The sequence below is a fragment of the Gopherus flavomarginatus genome, chromosome 1, assembly GCF_025201925.1.
Source record: "Gopherus flavomarginatus isolate rGopFla2 chromosome 1, rGopFla2.mat.asm, whole genome shotgun sequence".
Lineage (NCBI taxonomy): Eukaryota > Metazoa > Chordata > Testudines > Testudinidae > Gopherus > Gopherus flavomarginatus.
The window spans coordinates 5576716-5598081 of NC_066617.1; the positions used below are offsets into that span (position 1 = coordinate 5576716).

The window sequence follows — 21366 nt, forward strand, 5'->3', positions numbered from 1 at the left end:
GCTCTTCCCGCCCTTTCTAACGGTCACTCCCTGCCCTCGCGCCCCTCCCACTCCTCTGCGCTCGTGGCAGCCCTCAGCCTCGGCGCCGACGCTTGCGCAGAGAAGAGACCCCCCCCCCCCCGAGGCCGGCGCGCCGGCGCAGGGATGAAGGAAGCCCCGAAGTGGGCGGATCCGCGAGCCGGCGCGCGCCTGAGGACGTGGCGCTTTCCAGCCAATCCAGGCGGAGTCGTCGTAGCCCTGCGGCGCCGCCGCGCGGCGGGAGGGAACGGGAAGGGCCGGCCAATCCGCGCCCCGCGCGTGGCGGTGAGGGAGGCGGGGGCGATTCCTGATTGGGTAGCCGGGAGGGGCCGTGGTGGGCGGTGCTGGCGCTGCTGTTTCCGGTCTGTGCGGCGAGCTGAGGGAGAACGGAGCCGGAGGGCGCCTGGCGGGAGAAGGTACCGGGGGTGGGGGGGTTGTCGGCCTCTGTCACCCGCTGGTGCCGGGGCCTGCCTCCCCCCGGGAGGAGGGAGCTGACCGCCTGGGCCGGGCCCCGCACGCTGCGCCCCCTCCCCGGCCGGGGGGCCTGGGGCTCAGGGCAGGGCGGCGCCCCGGGGTGGGGGGAGCCTCGGGCCTCCCTGCAGCGCCTCGGGCTGAGGGGGCGGCCTGGGGGCGCGCCCTGCCCCGGGTTCGCGCGGCGGCTTGGCCGCGACGTTCCGCCGCCTGAAGCGGGGGTCGGGGTAGCCCCGTGTAACCGCCCCGGCGTGTCTGCGCGGCGCGTCCAGCCGGGGTCGGTGGGGGCAGCCCAGGGGATGGGCGGGCGGTGGCTTCAGCACCGCAGCGCGAAGGCCACCGCTAGGGGGAGGGGGTCAGGGGCCCTGAAAGCGGGGGCTGATGGCGAGACTTAATTCAACAAGCGCCTTCATTATTTACAAGGCTCGTTTGCGTGTTGGGCACTGGGCAGTACATTGAGAACACAAGCACGGCCCAGCTGGGATAGACCAGTGCCCTGTCTGCCAACAGGTGGTGCCAGGTGCTGCAGAGGGAGTGACCAGAACAGGGCAATTACTGAGTGATCGATCCATCTTCTGTTGTCCAAGCCCAGCTTCTGACAGTCAGAGATCTAGGGACACCCTCAAGACTAGCCCTGCCCACAAGACACTTACCTGTGACTTGACTTAATAAATAATTGGAGATGTACCTATGTCCTAGAACTGGAAGGGCCATCAAAAGGTCAGTGAGTCCAGCCCCCTACCTTCACAACAGGACCGAGTACTGATTTTTGCCCCAGATCCGTAAGTGGCCCCCTCAAGGATTGAACTCAGAACCCTGGTTTAGCAGGCTAATGCTCAAACCACTGAGCTATGCTTATATGATTTTTAAGGGCCTGAAGTCTGTCACTGTTTAAAAAAGCTCTTTAAACCTAGGGTGTGACCTTGTACGTGTATCTGGAATGGCCTGTGGCTCATTGGATGGTCATTCATGCTGATTTATTGCATCACCCCTTGACAAATTGAGAGGAGGTGTGCCACTTCAAAATTGAATCTGTTATTTCATAAAAACCAGCATGTCTCATTGTTCCCTGAATGTTAACAGAAGAGCCAAATAAGGTTTGAAACTGTCAAAACGTCAGCTGTGTGGATGAATGAATTTTTTTCATACACAGTAAATTGCTGTACTGTTTCTCACCATTACTCATATTGATGTTTACTGAAACTAAAAGTTTAGATACTGAGTTGATTTAAAAAACCTGTATAAATGCCTTTAAATATGTAATTTTGCTTTTCTATGATACTTTCTCTCAGAGGATCTGTGACTTGACATACTAGCTACATGGGAGGCATGTGAAGTAATCTCTCTAAAATAGTCATCTCTATGAAAACACTGCAGTTGGATACTACAGCTGTTTCTCCATGCCTCATGCTGAGGGTTGCTGCATTCTTTTCCCCTTGCCCAGCCTATACAGCAGTGACCTTTGCTGTAACCATCTGCCTTTGAAATGGAAAAACTTCAAAGCCAGTAAATATTTTTTTTGTATTTGACTAGAGCAGTAATTTGAGCAATGTCAAACATTCCCTCTCTCCACCACCAGCAGAGTATGTATGTACTGCACCTCCTGATTTTCAACCAGGATCATGAGTAAAGACCTGGTGTTTCTATGTGACAAGACAAATCAATAGGCCATGGGCTGTTTCCATGTCAATATTATTAAAGGACAGACTTGAGCATAATTTCAAGGTTTATTGAGCTGTTGTGTCCTTTTTCTTTTCTGTGTGCTGGAAGAGAGGTTTTTTTTTTTTTTTTTAATGTAGAACCTAGGAGCTCTAGTCATTGGCACCTAGTATAAGGGGGTCTTGGCCTAAGAGCCGTTCAGGTGTTGCACTGTTGTGACTGACCTCTTGCTGCAAATGCAAGAAAAGAATAACATGAGATCAGCATTCAGAAGGTTGTAAACAAGTTAAGATTGCTATGAGCTCTTATTGTTGCAAGTACAGATCTCTGAACTCCATTAATTACCACTTCCTAGTACTTAGCAATGAACCCCAGTACCCATTTATGCAGGTAGCTTAACAGAGTGGACTGGTGTTGATTATAAACATACTGTTAGTTCATGGCTTGCTTATTGTGACTTTGTGGGAAAAACTTACATCAGTGAGGTAAATAGTGGCTTGATTTTCCTATTGATTGTAACATAATTTAGAGGGTCTTTAGATGTTGCAAAAGTTTTGTCATATTCTATAAACAGAACTGTTGATGACTTGTGGAAAACTTTCTTGTTAGTATTAACTTTACCTAAAGATTTTTCTCTTGTTTACAACATTGAATTGGAACAAAATCTCTGATCGTGGGTATGAGATTGTGTCAGAGAGTCTAATGTTTGGATAGTGTGAAAATGATTTGGAGTGGGTTTGATTAAATCACTAGTCAGGAAGACGATTTAATCATGGTTTTCTACATAAAAGTGCATGCTTGTTGGTTATACATATTCTTCACAACTCAGAGATGTAGGTTTCATTTGTAGAAGGTACACCCTATACATTTTTAAACAGTGATTTATTTTGAAAACTTTTTAGATTAGTTTTACAGCTATATCAGAAAATGAATGATTGTTTGGTTATTTCATTTACCACAGGTAATTGAAGCAGATAGTTCACCTCCCAATGACTTCATAAATATCTCCAGTTTAACAGGTTAATCATTTAATATTTGGAGGATTTTCTTGCCATGCTGTATTATGAGGTGAACATAACCAGACAGACATTTAAATTGTTATATTTAATTAAAACAACGTTATGTATTAAGCATATTTTTGCTGTTGAAGAAAAAAATCCAGGTTTTGTTAAAATATTATATGTCCCTCACTTCTTACACTTATCCCCAGACTTCTTTCCCTTGTCCAGATCTAGTCCGCCCCCAAAAATCTTCTAGTTGTTGAACTTTTTGAAACTTTGCACTTTTAGAGAGAAATAAGGGATTGATGCTGTGTACACAAATTTGCAGAGGGACAATAGAGTTGAGCTCTTATGTCTCACCTCTATATATTATTTATTCAAAAACATTTTTGCTGTTAACAAGCATATTACCTCTGGGGAGACACGTCCATGGTTTGAAACTACAAAACTAAGCATTTCTGATGGTCTTTTCTAGAGTGAGCACTGAGTCCCATTAGGTAGATAGAAAGATTAACCTAAATAATCTATACAGAAGCCCGTGGAACCCCATAAGATTGGGACCCTAATCCATGAACTATTGGAACTCATTTGCAAAACTTTTCTTAGACATTAAATGGATATATTGTCTCATACTATAGAATTAGAATTTATAATCCTTATTCCATGATGAGATATCTTTCAGCTATAATGTATCTTGATCTTTAGATAGGTTTTTCCTCAAAAAGCATTGTATCAAACAAAATCCAGTTTAAATAAAAAATCAATTAAAAAAATTTTTTTTAAATTCATTTTTATCCACTCTGAAATGATTACGGTCCTGTCCCTGCTACAACTTTACAGATTAGAACCAGCTAACTGTTTCAGAATGTCATTTGTGTCCACATGCAGCATGGATGAAACTCTGCAATTGTGGCATCTAACAGCATCATCCCTACCAGAAGACTAGTCAGACAAATGGTTGTCTTCCTGTAACCAGTCTTGCAAACCTGTTGTTGTTTTTGTGGGTATTTTTCTGGTGTGGATAAGATCCCTTAACAGTGTTTGGTTTTGCAGGTTTCCCTTTACACTCTGGTGTGTCCTAACACAGAGAACTGGGAGTATTATCTACTTGAAATGTTCTGTGTGCATGTCACTAGAGTGCTCTGAGTTTTCCCAGAAAATGCTGATTAATACATGGTAGGCTGCATCTGAGGAGTGGGCTCATAGATGATTCAGGCATCTCTAAGGGAGAAAAACTTCAATGGACACAATTCTGCCTCTGTCATTGTAACAGTGTTATATGAAACCATTACAAACTGGTTTCAAAACATAACTGTAATATGGAGACACCTTAATACAGTGATCCCCAACCTTTTCGTCTGGCTGGCACCAGACGAAGGACCACTGTGGCGGTGGAGTACCTGCCGAAATGCCGCTGAAATTCGACGGCATTTCGGCAGCGATGCCTCTCGATGATGCCGCTTGCCGTCGACAAACGACGTCATCGAGAGGCGTCCCCGCCGAAATTCGGGAGCGATGCCTCTCGATGATGTCACTTGTTGGCGATAAGCGTCGTCATTGAGAGGGGTCCCCGCCGAAATGCCACTGAAATTTGGCAGCATTTTGGCAGGTGCTCTTCCAGGGGCCAGGACGCAGGCACATTAAGATGCCCCCACGGGCGCCATGGCACCCACGGGCACCATGTTGGGGACCACTGCCTTAATATGATGCTTACTCTCCACCTGAATACTGTGGTTCTGGTCATCCCACCTCATAAGGTTCAGAGAAGGGCTTATAAAGTTGACTAGAAGCATGGAAAGACTTTTACATGAGGAGCAATTAAAAAGGTTAGGACAACTTAAGTTAGAGAGTAGAAAAAATCATGGCACAAAATAGAGAAATATAAAAATGACATAGCATAGAGAAAGTCATTTGGCTGTTCCCGCTTCATCTTTCTCATAATACAAGAACACAGGGACATACAGCAAACAAAAAAGCAACACATTTAAACCTTATAAAAGGAAATGTGATGCTTAGTTAACCCATGGAATGAACTGAACAAGATACCGAGGTCAACAGCTTAGTAGGATTAGACACTTTAACCAAATTATGGATATTATTTGCATTAGGATAAATATTCATAAAAGATATAAACCCTCATGCTTCAGGAATTAAGCCAACTGCTAACTTCCTGCGGTTGGCGAAAAACTTCCTTTACCAGGGGGTGTTTCTGGAAATTTTCAATTTCATTATAGAATATTAAAATTTTTCCCTGAAGCATCTGCTATCACATTTCTTGTGTTTGTAAGAGCTTTGAAAATGTAAAGCAGTATATAATTACTAATAATTTTCATAACCATAATGTCTATGGCTGGAGCAGTGTTGTGAGACCTGAATTAGTGTTTGTAAAGCATTTTGAGATCTTTACAGGCAGAACTTTTTGTTTAAAATAGTACAGTTATGTTCCTTGATTAGAATATCAAAACATGAAATAACGAACAATAATGTTGCAATTGCAGCATGGTCCCAAAATCAAATTAAATCAAACAGAACAATTGCATGAGAGTCTCAGTGACAAGTCAGGTTTGCTGGGTGTTATCTCTCTTCAGAGTAGATATGTTCATGCACTGTCAAGACTGCCGGAATGCTTTATGTAGCTGAGGAATCCTAGTTTTATGGTGATACATGTTTCTGTTGCAGAAACTAGCTGAGGACTCCTGACAGTCTTGGAGGATTCCAGATGATGTTCCCCTCCTTCCTTCCAAATGTTCCAACATTCAGCTTATCAAAAATTCTTTAACTAAACTACAGTTTAAAGTATTGTCTTTAAGACTTCAGTAACTCAGGCATAGGTTAGGGGTTTGTTATAGAAGTGGATGGGTAGGGTTCTGTGGCCTGCTTTGTGCAGGGGGTCGGACTAGATGATCACATTGGTCCCTTCTGACCCTAGAATCTATGAATCTATGTGGAAAGGAAATTTAATTCTTTATAATTAAGCTAATTTTTTAGTCAGTCATGTCTTCTCTTACTAGTTATTTGCATTTCAGTAGCCCCCAATGCCCCCTGTCAGGATTGGGGCCTCATTGTGATAGGCTCTTCACAGAAATGATTCCCTGCTTTAGCAAGTTTACAGTCTAAATTGAGACAAGATGTGAAGGGGAGGTGGGAGGGAGAGGGAAGACTAGGTTGAGAGTACTTAGTTTTGTTTGTTTTGTTTTTTAACAATCAATGAACAAAAGATAAATCACTAACTGGCCACCTGCCTACCCACCATAATTTCCATGTTTGATCGTCTTGATTATCTAGCGGTGAGTGAGGAAATGCTTTGATGTGTTTGTTTTCCATACAGACATATGAAGTGCAGTTAAATTTGATCAGAAAGTAGGTTGGTTGTCTTTCTAAGGCCTTGGCTACACTGGTGCTTTACAGCGCTGCAACTTTCTCGCTCAGGGGTGTGAAAAAAACACCCCCCTGAGCGCTTCCAGATACAGCACTGTAAAGCACCAGTGTAAACAGTGCCGCAGCCCTGGGAGTGCGGCTCCCAGCGCTGCAAGCTAAACCCCATGAGGAGGTGGTGTATGTGCAGCTCTGGGAGAGCTCTCTCGCAGCGCTGGCGCTGCGACCACAGTCGCCACGGCAGCGCTTTGAAATTTCAAGTGTAGCCATACCCTAAATCTTACCTTCTTTCTCTGTCTGCTCCTTGTTCTGATAGGCAGGATTGGTTTAAGGCATTTATAGGAAACACAAGATTTGCTACATGGGATTCAACTGGTGGTTCATCAAATCCTGTGACTTTTCTCTGGCAACAGCCAGATGCTTCAGCAGAAATAAAGGAAGCCCTACAATGAATAGTTATGGAATAACCTATTCATAAAAGTTTCTTTCTTATCCTTGTTCATTTCATGTTCGATTTAATGCCCTAAGCATAAGGGTTTACATTAATTAAGTAAAAGCCCAACCCTTTTGCTGTGGGTTAATAAAAATTGATGAGTTGTTTAAAAAATCCTATTTTCTATTTAAATTGGATTTTTAAAAAATTTAAATTAAATACAGGTTTGTTTTTTTAAAAACAAACCTATTTGCAGTTGACAGCCTATATTAAAGCTTAAACTTACCATATATTAAAATCATTTAAATTAAACACAAAAAAATAGTATTAAGCAGTACATGTTTACCACGAAGTTTTAAAGGAAGTCATACCACTGAACTAATGGAAGTCAGTGGCTGAGCACCTGGAACCAGAGTTTGCTGAAGTGCTAAACCAGCTTCTGATAGCAGTAGCTTCTTCTACAGGTACAGAGAGAATATTTTCTTCTTTTCAGTTTATTCAGCTAATTCAGTTCAAGTACTACTAGTTGCTTGAAAGTTAAGAAACCAATTGAGAGTTGAAAAAGCTGGAAAGCTTATTTTCTTCTTCCAATCTGTGAATAAAAGCTAGGTGTGATAGGATGAGATCTACTGGTTCTGAAATTGTGAAGGACGTGGTGACCAGAAACCATTAGTTCAATTAACTACCTACAGATAATATTTGTTTCATAAATCAGTTGTTCTGCATTTAAAATTATTTTTGATTATCCTTTTCTTATGCATCCAGCACGTTTAAGGTACTTAAATTTAAAAAAAATGCTGAGCTTGCACAAATCACAAGTAAGTAAATTTGTAAATAAGAAATACGTCATTCACTATTTTCTGGCATAAATGTAAAAATTAAGAATCTGAATGAATGTAAATTAAGCTATATAATTGCTTAAATGTATAGCTATAGTGTATCCTTCTGGTTAGTAAAAAGAAGCACCAAATTTAACATAAAAACGTATATTTAATTGCAAATCAACATATTTTAATGGTTACTAACCAGTAAAAATTAAATTTCTTTAAGAAAATAACTGAAGTACAAATAAATAATTAAAACTAATTATTTAAATCAAGGTTTCCTGATTGCTGATTTAAATCATGATTAAAATCAGTCACTTAAATCACTTTGATTTAAATCACTCCGTTCTGGTAACATAATTGTAGATGGTCATATTATCCACAAATATCTAATTCTCTTGTAAACTTTCCTGAATCCCCAGGCTCAACGATACCTTGTGATAATGAAGTCACAGATTAATTATGAATCGTGTGTGTATGTAAGGGCACAATTAGTTACTTGCAGCCTTTAGATTTCATTTAATGTCCTTTTGTTCCTGTATTATGAGTAATTAAATATGGGCTCCTCTTTTGCCTTCTCTTTACCATGCATTATGCTGTATGTCCTCTGTAATATTCTTTCTTACACATCTCTCTAAGCAAAACAGTCCAAATCTTTGAAGTCTCGCTCTACCTTTATTTTATTCTGCCACTCTGAGTACCTACTGATTCTTCTAAATCTTCTCATAGATAAGAACCAGAACATGAAGACATACCATGATTGAGATATAGGCTTTGTCGTTTATAACCATTGTACGTCTAGCCTCAATATCACAAGTTATAATGTGATCTGCTTTGAGACCGGCAACTCCAAATACAGAGCTCTTGCTTAATATGAATGGTGGAGCTCTTTGTCAGGGCTGCTTGTTCCATCTATTTTAACTTCATATCCTCTGGATGTCATGGAGTATGGAGGAGTCCGGTCCTGCACCCCTCTTCCTGGGACTCACAGTGACTCTCAGCCAGCCGGTAAAAGAGAAGGTTTATTGGACAACAGGAATGCAGGCTACAGCAGAGCTTGTAGGCACAATCAGGACCCCTCAAACTGGTCCTTCTGGGGGTTCAGGAAGCTTAGTTCCCAGCTTGGGATTCCTTGAATTCCAACCACCCAGCCCAAAACTGAAACTGAACTAGCAGGATTATCTTCATCTGATTATTTCTTCTGTCATAATAACCTCTAATCTCTTCCATGGCCTGGGAAACCTACATCTGTGTTGAATGTGGCATTGAATCTCATCCTAACAACTTCACGTTGGTTCATGTGGCAAACAGACTGCACAGATCCATTGGATGTTATTTCTTACTGTGATATTTACATCATCTTAAACTAATATTTGTAATGCGGTTATGCTCCACTTAAACAACAGAAATACTGTGACATTACAAGAAGACTCAAGTAACTGTTTAAGTATTTATTTAACTTTTCCTACCTGTTTCACTTGCTTAAAGGATGGCAAACTTTCCTTTTTGTTGTTGGCTTTTTAACCTCTTGATGTAGTTTAAACTAATGTGGGAGGCTTTTTTCATGACTCCTATTTCTGTGAAATAGTACTTAGTTTTATAAAGCTCTTCTTGCAGGATTTTATTCTTTATGTAAATGTCTCCACTTGGACCATAGTGGGTGAATGTGAGTGCCTAGGATTTAGATATTTGGTATATGTATCTTACCTACTCATACTTCTAAATCCAAGTTATGACTAATTAAATGAGATAATCAAAGGTAATATTTGTGTGGGAGATGGGAGAGACAATTGCTTATCGGGGGAGACTAGAATAGTTTACCCTTTGTGAGTCCATTTTTACATAATATCTGTCTCCTAGAAAGATGTGGGGCGCAGGGAAGAGATGTGCATTTGTAATCTGATTCTAGGGTTTGAAGACTACTGAACTAACTGATCAGGATTCAAAATAAATAGTCTACAGTTGCTGTTACCTATTTGTATTGGATGTGTTGGGCTAAGGACAATTAGGGATATGATGGCTGTAAAAAGTTGAATCTTCTTACTGCATGAATCTAATAAATCAAACTTCAATATTTGAACTGTGGCAAGTTAAACATAATGTGTATTTGCACAACTCACAAGCCATTCATTGTCTTTTAATCCAGGCTGTGCATCGTTGTAGTACCTGTCTGCAATGTATTATTTCTAATTTGGCTGCAACCTTCAACTTGATCACTTTTGGAGATAGCACCTGTGTTTAATTTGCAGGCGATAAAGTAGCATCGAGGTCAGGGATCGGCAGCCTTTGGCATGCAACCCGTCATGGAAAGCCCCTGTCGGGCTGGGCTGGTTTGTTTACCTGCAGCATCCGCAGGTTCGGCCAATTGCAGCTCTCACTGGCTGCAGTTTCCCGCCCGAGGCCAATGGGGGCTTCAAGAAGCAGCGCAGACTGAGGGATGTGCTGGCTGCCCTTCCTCCACTCCCCATTGGCCTGGGAAGACAAATCGCACAGTGGGAGCTGCGCTGGGCCGAACCTGCAGACACTGCAGGTAAACAGACAGGCCCAGCCCGCCAGGGGCTTTTCCTGGCAGGCTGCGTGCCAAAGGTTGCCGATCCTTGATCTAGATCAATGGTGTCAAACCATAAGGCTGTGTGGACAGGATGTGGCTTACATGGAATGTTAAAATCTTAGATTCTGCAGAATTTTGTTTAAAAAACAGTTTCTGACTCTCACAGTTACCAAATTTGCTTTGCGAAAACATTGTCGTCTTGAGTGTGCAGACAGCCTGAAACAGTTGTGCTCAGGTGTACCTCCCTGTCCCTATTAATCTAACTGGTATGTTAACTCTAAAGCTTAATGATACATTTTTAAATGTCATCATTAACTAATTTGTTTCTGATCATTGCAGATGGCATAGGGAAAGAGTAGGAGTGAAACCATAGTGGGTGGATTTGGGAGTTACTTCAGTGAAGGAAATGCAGAAGGAAGAAAGGAGAAGCAGTATAAAGACCCAGGAAGTGGAAGAGAAGTAGAGGAAGGAGGTTGAAGTGAGAGTTTTCCCTTTGAGTGATGCTGAATACAAGATGTTAGTGAACTAAACATGTTTGTTTTCTATTTTAAGACTACATTTTACCATTAATCTTTGTGCAGACTTTACGTTGACATCACTAGGAATTCTGTTGTAGATCAAGAAGAGTCTTAAAATTATATAGTCTTAAAATTTTCCCAAAACCACAGAAAATGATTTAAAGTGAAATTCAGCCCTCTGCACAGAATGAGTTTGACAATGGTGAACTAAGTGTTTGTCTGAAGGGCTGTACATCTTTGGGGTTTTGTTTTTGTTTTTATTCAATATTGCTGCACCTCCAATAGAGATGATGCTAATATAATTCCTCACATTTGAAAGAAATGGAGCATCTTTTTAATAGACATTAAATATGGTTAATCATAGGATTAGAATAACTTGATTGTGTTTTGATTTAGTCCTTAACACTGCAACTTTAAGGTAGTAATGTAGATTTTTGCTGCTGGTCCCCCAGGATTTATTAAGGGGGAAAAAATGTTGCGGAGAATATCCTAGTTCTGTGACCGACAGGACCTAGGTGACAGTTGCCTCTCTGTCATTAGTGCACTATGCATTTGTAAACTTATGGCTCATCAACATCTAAAACTTAGATCTATCAAACTACGTTCCTCAGGGATGTGAAAAATTCACACACACCACCAGGAGATGTAGTTCTGTCAACCTAAGCTCTGGTGTAAGTACCAAGAGGTCAATGGAATAATTTTTCCATCAACTTAGCTGTTGCCTATGGGAAGGGTAGATTTACTACAGGGACCGAAAAGAATTCTTTTCTTGCTGTAGTAAGTGTCTGTGCTGCAGTTGTCACTATAACACTTGTAGTGTAGGACCTATACTTAAAGCAACGATTTGCCAAAGGCTTAATAGTGTCTGTTTGTCTGGTAGGCGAAGGACCCAATCCTTAAATGGGATCCACTAATATGGAGTCCCATTGACTTCAGTGGATTCCTTATGTCTGCAAGACAATTGTATATCCTGCTGATGGGCATAATATAAAAACTTAAACAAAACAGAACAAACCTGTATGAGATAACAATTAACCAAGACTTGTCAATTTTAAATATTAATAACTTCAAAATTATTGACCCAACTGACTTCAGACTTGGCTCAAATTGTTTAGGTCTAATTGTGAGCTACAAAATAAGACAAGCTTATAAGAAAATTGGCTCTAATTTAAAAGGCATGGACAATTGATATGAGCAAACCAGTTTTGAAGACTGCAGACTTAATTAGTGGTGTGTGCCTGCATGCATAACACACTTGTGTGCACCTGGAAACACAGCAAAAAATTGTGCATGTTCAGTATGCATTTTTCAAACTCCCATAACTTTAAACAGATTCAGTTGTATTTTTTAAACCATATGAAGACACTAGTTATGGACTTGAGGACAAAGGTCTTGGAAGAGCCTTGCTGAAGGCAGATCTGTGGGGTGTTGATAGCCTCAGAGGGGGCCCTATTGAAATGCAGTGGCTGCTTGTAATCTGTGTGTGAGTAAGGCAGAACAAAATGAAAAATTGGGCAGAAATTCCAGGTGTCTGGATTCATCCATCCTTCATTATTAACACAGAATCTGAATCTGAATGAGTATCTTGGGAGAAGCAAGCGGGGCGGGATAGCTCAGTGGTTTGAGCATTGGCCTGCTAAACCCAAGGTTGTGAGTTCAGTCCTTGAGGGGGCCACCTAGGGATCTGGGGCAAAATCAGTACTTGGTCCTGCTAGTGAAGGCAGCGGGCTGGGCTCAGTGACCTTTCAGGGTCCCTTTGAATTCTGAGATAGGTATATATCTCCATATATTTTAAGTAAACACCTAAATGATTTATCTGTCAATATCCCAAAGGTTCATCTTGAATCGTCATGACCATTCAGCAGTTTCTTGTGTACCTATCCCTTTGTGCGATCTGTGTCCTGACCAAACCCACGGACAAGAAGGACCGTGTTCACCATGACCCGCAACTCAGTGACAAAGTCCATGATGATGCACAGAACTTTGAGTACGACCATGATGCTTTCCTTGGTGCAGATGACGCCAAAACCTTTGACCAGCTGACACCAGAGGAGAGCAAGGAGAGACTTGGGTAAGGAAATTAACTAGCTTTTTACCTCTTGTCAGAAGAACTACCTCACACTTTTACTCATCTGGAATTTTGCAAAATAGTTTTCCCATTCTTTGAAGTGTAATCCTAAAACTCAAGTATATTGATATTTCTTCTATACCAGGTGACTGGTACAAATGTTCGAAATTTAAAACTATAAATGGGGTTCAGAAGTCAGTAGTGGTTCAAATGTGACTAACAAGTCAAATGTAGTCTTGTGAAGTCATAGGTTGTCTGCAGCACTTCTCATCTTTAATATGGAACTGTTTCTTTAGGGGTCTCATCATGCAATATGGTCTTGCCTCTCATATCCAGTTATAACATTGCATGCTGGGCTAAGTTCCCTCTAAGTTACATGGCCATGCAGTAGCCTATTAAGATGCCTCTCCCCAGTCCAGCCCCGGGCATGCTGCGGCTGGCGGGAGAGGCGCCCCTTCCCCGGCTTCCAACCCAGCCCAGCCCCGGACCTGCTACGGCCAGTGGGGAGTGGCACCCCTCCTCTGAAGTCTGGTCCCCCAACCCAGACTTGCTACAGCTGGAGGAGAGGCATCTGTCCTGTGGCCCCAGCCCCGGAGCTGCTGCAGCAGGGAGAGATGCCTCCCCCATTCCCCCCAGGTGCTGCTGCAGGGAGAGGGAACTAGGGGGAGAGTCCTCTCTCCGCAGCACAGCCTGTAGCCCAAACCCCTCATCCCTGGCCCTACCCCAGAGCCCACACCCCAGCCAGAGCCCTCACCCCCCTCCCACTCCAACCCTTTGTCCCAGCCCTCATCCCTGGCCCCACCCCAGAGTTCACACCCCCAGCTGGAGTCCTCACCTGCCCATACCCCAACCCTGTGCCCCAGTCCTGAGCCCCCTCCCACATTCCAAACCCCTTGGGCCCACCCCACCACATGAATTTTGTTATGTGCCCCAGTATGGAGGTGATGTGTCACGTGCATCACCTCCTTATTGGTTTACATAACAAAATTCATTCCATACACGTGTGGGGAAGAATTGGAGGGAACACTGATGCTGGGCTTATAATATCCAAGAGCCTAATGAATGGTAATTGGGACGAATTGCAACATGGATTTACTAAAGGTAGATCGTGCCAAACCAATCTGGTCTCCTTCTTTGAGAAGGTGACGGATTACTTAGATAAAGGAAATGCGGTAGATACAATTTACCTCGATTTCAGTAAGGCGTTTGACACGGTTCCACATGGGGAACTGTTAGTTAAATTGGAAAAGATGGGGATGCATATGAAAGTTGTAAGGTGGATAAGGAACTGGTTAAAGGGGAGACTCCAGCGGGTAGTATTGAAGGGTGAACTGTCAGGCTGGAAGGAGGTCACTAATGGAGTCCCTCAAGGATCGGTTTTGGGACTGATCTTATTTAACCTTTTTATTACTGACCTTGGCACAAAGAGCGGGAATGTGCTAATAAAGTTTGCGGATGACACGAAGCTGGGGGGTATTGCTAACACGGAGAAGGACAGGGATACTATTCAGGAAGATCTGGACCACCTTGTAAACTGGAGTAATAGTAATAAGATGAAATACAATAGTGAAAAGTGCAAGGTCATGCACTTAAGGATTAATAATAAGAATTTTAGATATACGTTGGGGACGCATCAGTTGGAAGCGACAGAGGAGGAGAAGGACCTTGGGGTATTGGTTGATAGCAGGATGACTATGAGCCGCCAATGCGATACGGCTGTTAAAAAAGCAAATGTGATTTTAGGATGCATCAGGCGAGGTATTTCCAGCAAGGATAAGGAGGTGTTAGTACCGTTATATAAGGCGCTGGTGAGACCCCATCTGGAATATTGTGTGCAGTTTTGGTGTCCCATGTTCAAGAAGGATGAATTCAAACTGGAACAGGTCCAGAGACGGGCTACTAGGATGATCCGAGGAATGGAAAACCTGCCTTATGAAAGCAGACTCAAAGAGCTTGGCTTGTTTAGCCTGGCCAAAAGACGGCTGCGGGGGGATATGCTTGCTCTATATAAATATATCAGGGGGGTTAACGTTAGGGAGGGAGAGGAATTATTTAAGTTTAGTACTAATGTAGGCACGAGGACGAATGGGTACAAACTGGATATAAGGAAGTTTAGACTTGAAATTAGACGAAGGTTTCTAACCATTAGGGGAGTGAAGTTCTGGAACAGCCTTCCGAGGGAAGTAGTGGGGGCAAAAGACTTTTCTGGCTTTAAGACTAAGCTGAATAAGTATATGGAGGGGGTGTTATGATAGGATAGTTTAATTTGGGCAATTAATCTTGGATTATCACCAGATAAGTCTGCTCAATGGTCTGCGGGGAGATGTTGGATGGGATGGGAACTGAGTTACTGCAGAGAATTCCTTCTTGGGTGCTGGCTAGTGAGTCTTGCCCACATGCTCAGGGTTTAGCTGATCGCCATATTTGGGGTCGGGAAGGAATTTTCCTCCAGGGCGGATTGGCAGGGGCCCTGGAGGTTTTTCGCCTTCCCCTGCAGCGTGGGGCATGGGTCGCTTGCTGGTGGATTCTCTGCAGCTTGAGGTCTTCAAACCAATTTTGAGGATTTCAATAACTCAGTCCTGGGTTAGGAGTTGTTATAAAATTGGATGGGTGGGGTTCTGTGGCCTGCCTTGTGCAGGCGGTCAGACTAGATGATCATATTGGTCCCTTCTGACCTATGAGTCTATAATGAGCTACAGATTGGTACAATGTCTAAATCAAAATAAATAGCTTTGCTCTTTGCTCCACTCCATACAGTTTAAGGTAACTGGGTGCTGGCAAGCTGTCGTTAGTTGAACAAAGCTTGACTCCTATCGTAAGGAAGAACTAAAACCCCCTGGCAGCAGCTGGGCTCTCTAGCCATATTAATTCCCATCTAAGAGGCATCTGCAGCACAAAAAACACACCCATTGGCACAAGCTAATGAAAATAGCATGCTTTTTAATTAACTTTTGTCTTCCTACTTTCAGTCTAATTGACTCCCTTGATAATGCCAGGGTATGACCTTGAGAAGGATACAGTAAGAGCTGGGGCACAGCAGTCTTTTGCTCTTCAGCATAGCAGGGCATTCCCCTCTGTCCAAGTGCCACATAGCTGCACCTGTCACCGCTGTGGTTTATATTTGGCTTTACACTTTGAAGCATAAGCCTACCCAGCACTGAAAGCTCTTGTTGAAGTGGCTCTTGAGTGCCTCACCTACAACACCTCCACACACAGCCTTGCTAACTTGCCAGATACTCTAATATAAAATTTTTCAGCTTTATTTTAGGGACTATATCAAGTTAAAAACTGTAAAACTTACGTAAATGTCTTTTTATGGTATTAACACTAAAATTATTACAACATAAACTGTTTTTTGCAATTTAGTTTTCACTTCCTGTTTTTTCCCCTCAGCGTGGCAATTAAATTAAGCCAATCAATTTCACTTTTTAATTCTCATGCACAGTTCTTGCATCATAAATGTAAGAAGGTGCTCTGTAAACAGACAAGACAGGGCTCCTGCCCCAAAGTGCTTCTAAGTGACACAAACAAAAGCAAATGCAGGACAACTGGTTTTGGAGACATTACTGAGGTGACAATATGTCACCTTCACTGTGTTTTTCTTCTGTTCTCTGTCTCAGTTCCTCCAAGTTCCTAAAGGAATCCTGATGGTAGGAACATAGGCATTGTCATTTTGTATCAGCCAATGGTCCATTTAGAGAGACAAGGTGGATGAGGTAATATCTGTTGGACCAACTTCTCTCTAATTTCCTGGGACTGACACAACTACAATTACACTGCATTCAATGATCCATTTTAGTCTAGTTTTCTGTCCCTGACACTAATATCATATGCTTCAGGTGAAGGTGTGTTTTCTTAAAAATGGACTGTTATGTCCATGGAGTAAGTTTTTCCTAACTTTAAAATATACACCCACAACCTCAAGTGCTTGTTACAATCATACTCTTTCAGGCTGAGGAAGACTAAATTAGAAGGTTATTGAAGGAGGAATAAGGGGTTGCCTTTGCTTGACGTGGGAAAATGATTGCCTGCTGCCTGGAATTAATGTTTCCTCTCTGTGGCACACTCAGCTCAAGGAGCAAAAGACTGCCATGGAAATCACACCTGGGTGTTCGCTGTGCCAGCCAACATTTTTTTCATAACTTCCAAAGTGCTGGGCTCCCAGTGCTGCTGAGACAATGAATGAATTAATTTTTTCAGAATGCAAGTTGCTCTTCATGCTTGTTTAACAAGCTTTTCTTGGGTTGTCAGTTGTAAAATTAAACAAGCTTGTTTTTATTGCTTTTGTGAAGAAAATGTTCTAGTGGGAAAGATCAGGAGGTTCTCTTCTAGTGCATGAGCATGTGCAAGAGAAATGTGCAGCTCAGAAAACTGGTTACAGAATGCAGAGATATGCAAGAGCTCCTCTTTTCAGGTTGCTTTGCTTTTCTAACCTTTAGGTTTCATCATTGCTTTGCATTTTAATTTCACAGTTCTGCTAAGTTATTGGCTAGAAAAAGCTGGCAATGGAAAGAGTGGGGACTAGGGTAAAATTTTGCTCCTTTAAAATGTCAGAATGGGTATTGGAACCCAGCCCTCCCTCTGACCTTCCATTTTTCTTTGTTTTACATGTGAAAGGCACTTTCATTACTCTTTTTGAATCTGAACTGGTATTGTGCTTGGTCAGTCGTAACACACTACTAAAGCTGATTCTTGTGGCTGGCATGTTTGTATGTCTGCTGTTGAAAGAGCACAGCCTTCGGAGTTGAGAAGGTTCTTGCTCTAGAGCTTTTACAGCACTGCTTTTGGCTGTTCCCTGAAGTCACTGTTGTTCTGGTGATCTTCACGTTGTCAACTGAACTGGAGTTCAACCTTTGATTAGAGCCACATGCGGTCTAACATGCTGTTCTTATGGACTCCTCGGATGTATTTGGAACAGGTCCTTGTGTTCTGTCTGAGCTGCAAGTGAATGGAGTGTTGACTCAGGGAGCATCCCATAAGCTGCCAGACATGAGGCAATGAGGGGAGTGCTGAGGAAATGGGATCCTGGTGAGGTCTGTCCTTCCCAGCAGGCCGGGCATTAGAGGTGGGAAAGAAAGGAATGTATATCAGAGTTGTAAGGAATCACAAAATAGACCTCTACCCCGATATTGTGCGACCCGATATAACACAAATTTGGATACAATGCGGTAAAGCAGCCCTCGGGGAGGAGAGGGGGCTGCGCACTCTGGTGGATCAAAGCAAGTTTGATATAACGCAGTTTCACCTATAACACAGTAAGATTTTTTGGCTCCTGAGAACAGCATTATATTGAGGTAGAGGTGTAACTGAAGCATCATGTCTTAATTGTGCTGTGATGCATTGCATTGTGGAAGTTGTGGAATCTCCATCTCTGGAGATATTTAAGAGTAGGTTAGATAAATGTCTATTAGGGATGGTCTAGACAATATTTGGTCCTGCCATGAGGGCAGGGGACTGGACTCGATGACTTCTCGAGGTCCCTTCCAGTCCTAGAGTCTATGAATTGTGCATCAATATGTGATGAAGCTGCATTTTTCTTGTGGCTATGATGAGTTCTATGACTCATGTTTTTAAAATATCCATGACTTCTGATTTGGGAGTCTTGCCCATAGGTGGCTGGATGTGATATCAAATAATGGAACCAACTTTACCCAAAGCCTTATGAGATGTGTGGCTTTTTGTGTAAAACTATGCCTTTTACCTTTTGTCCTGACAATACTGTGACTTGGCATATCATATCGCAAACCACTAGCCCTAAGTGGTGATGCAACATCCTTAGGCAACATCAGGGCATTATGCAGCTGTTATTTTACAGCTCTCTGCAACTCCATTCAGTGACTTCATTCTTAGATTCCTTAAGGCTGAGTGCCTCTGACAGGAGGATTAAAAATGATTCTAGGCTGGACCAATATTGCTGGAATTCTAGGAACCAACCAAATGGCACAAACCTGACAGTTAGATGCTCCAAAGTTTAGAGCAGAGTCCCACCACCGCTTGGATATATTGCACTGAAAGCTGTTCGACAGCTTCATCTACAAAAATGAGTCACTGGTACAAAGATATTCTGGTAAGTTAGTTTTACTTCCATTAAAGTAGGTGGAAAGTCTCTCACTGGGAGCTGAATGAGGCCCTTAATATTCCCTCTAGCCAAAAGGTTATGAAGACTAATGTTCATAATTTCCAGAAGGAATGTAGTAGATGATGTGCTGAGTATTGTATGACTTATGAGGTTAAACAATGGATGCAGCATTGCTAGTTTTAGACCAGCGACTGAGCAAATCTACTAGTATGTTTTGTATTGACTCTGAATCCACATATTGTTCATAAAACACTAGTATGTTTATCCAATTATGCTTCTTTGGGGAGGGAAAGTCAGTCTCTTGCAACATGTTCCTTATCATTGGAAATTGTTATCACAGAATCATAGAATATCAGGGTTGGAAGGGCCCTCAGGAGGTTCTAGTCCAACCCCCTGCTCAAAGCAGGACCAATCCCCAACTAAATCATCCCAGCCAGGGCTTTGTCAAGCCTGACCTTAAAAACCTCTAAGGAAGGAGATTCCACCACCTCCCTAGGTAACCCATTCCAATGCTTCACCACCCTCCTAGTGAAAAAGTTTATCCTAATATCCAACCTAAACCTCCCCCACTGCAACTTGAGTTTAAGTGTCTCATACTTCTTCACAGCTATGTCAGCCTTTATGAGCCTGTTATCTATATACTTTCTAGACCGCTGATACTGATTACACCTGTAGAGAGTGGAGTTGATGTGATATTTATAAATGAAATGGCTGAGAATGTTTAGGACTGTAACATGCTATCTGCACAAGTCTGTCTGCATGAAAGAATAGAAATGTTATAATGGAATTCAGTCATCATATGTATCGTCCCCTCCCACAGACAGTTACAATGTCTTGCTGGAGGTATTATTACACTCAAATATTATAGTAGCTTTTAATATATGAAATTTAAATGTCATTACTTCAAAGTGGCTAGCTTAAACTATACTTTGTTACATTTTTGTTAAACAGGTGTCCTTTATTACAGTAAAGCACTGAATTTTGGGCAATCCTGGGACTAGAAAAGCCCCATATTTTGTTCTAAACAGTGCTTCTTCTGCCATCAGACTTTTTCTGTTTTTAAAACGCAAGAAGTTCTGCAATAAATAACTTAGTTTTAGAAACACTGTCTTAAATTCTAGTACAACCAGTTGCAAGTGAAGCAGTAACAAAAGACACAACTGCATGGATTCCAAGGGAGGTTTTGAAAACAAAGCTCTCTTCTCTAGAAGAATGTGCTGTATCTTGGCTTTGTTTGAAAACTAGTTAGGTGCCACTGCTTGGGACAATGGCAGGAAGGTGGGGGAAATTTTCATTTGATTTATAATTCTGGTGAATAATATTAACAACAAATGGTTCATCAGCTATGTACATGCTATTGAGAATCTATACTGCTCAGAAGGTTAGAGCTTATCTTGGAGGGGTGGAAAGGGGAAGGGATTCTGCTCATATTGAACCACTCCAGATTTAACTCTTGCTCTGTTATTGTAACTTCTCTTTGCATTAATAACACTGTAATTAATGTACACCTCTACCCCCTATATAATACAGTCCTCGGGAGCCAAAAAATCTTACCGCATTATAGGTGAAACTGTTATATCAAGGTAGTGGTGGCAGGGCTCCCACTGTGATTTAAAGGGCCCGAGGCTCCCCGCAGCAGCCGGAGCCCCGAGCCCTTTAAAGCACCATCTGAGCCCTGCTGCCAGAGCCCTGGGGTAGTGGCAGCAGGGCTCCAGCGGTGATTTAAAGAGCCCCGAGCTTCGGCCGCTGCGGAGCACCCTGGGCCCTTTAAATCTCCACCCAAGCCCTGCTGCTGGATATAATGCAATAAAGCAGCCCTGCCCCGCAGTGTGCTGCTTTACCGCGTTATATCCAAATTTATGTTATATCGGGTCACGTTATGTTGGAGTTGAGGTGTATTTGCACTTACATAGCAAAGTGCTGTACAGACATTAATCTTCAAATTCCATCTAGGGGAAATACACACATTTGTGAATGTATATTTGCGTTCCTTCAATAGCTTTTCTTCACAGCTGTCATTGAAAAAAGTCTGCGGTCTCAAATCATGTTTTATAAACCACACATCTTTAATTTTTTCCTTTTATAGAGTGGTGAACATCACACTCAGATGTTCTGATCAGTGACCGCTGTGTGGTAGTTTTTCATCATTCTGTGGCTGTAGGATCTTTATTACATTGTTTGCTTGAGCATGTAAGTGAGCTAGGACTGGGTATAGTGGTTTTTGTATTTCTTCGGCAGTGGAGTCTTTTTTCTTTTTGTTTCAGATACGCACAAGTCGTTGCTTAACAGCTTTGCAAATTATAATTTTGCTGAAATGTGCAGCCGGGTTTGTTCTAGACTAATGATGGATGCTTCAGTAGTAGAAGACA

At 42.3% G+C, this 21366-nt stretch overlaps 1 protein-coding gene across 2 annotated transcripts in view; it reads left to right on the top strand.

The window, feature by feature from the left end:
- The first annotated feature begins 351 nt into the window (after positions 1–351).
- Positions 352–21366, top strand: part of CALU (calumenin) — a 45045-nt gene continuing 24030 nt past the window's right edge. For both annotated transcript variants that reach the window (XM_050930128.1, XM_050930136.1), the window contains exons 1-2: positions 352–434; positions 12684–12921. In XM_050930128.1, coding sequence (XP_050786085.1) covers positions 12701–12921 — 221 coding nt within the window. In that variant the 5' untranslated portion in view covers positions 352–434; positions 12684–12700. The remainder of the gene's footprint in view (positions 435–12683; positions 12922–21366) is intronic.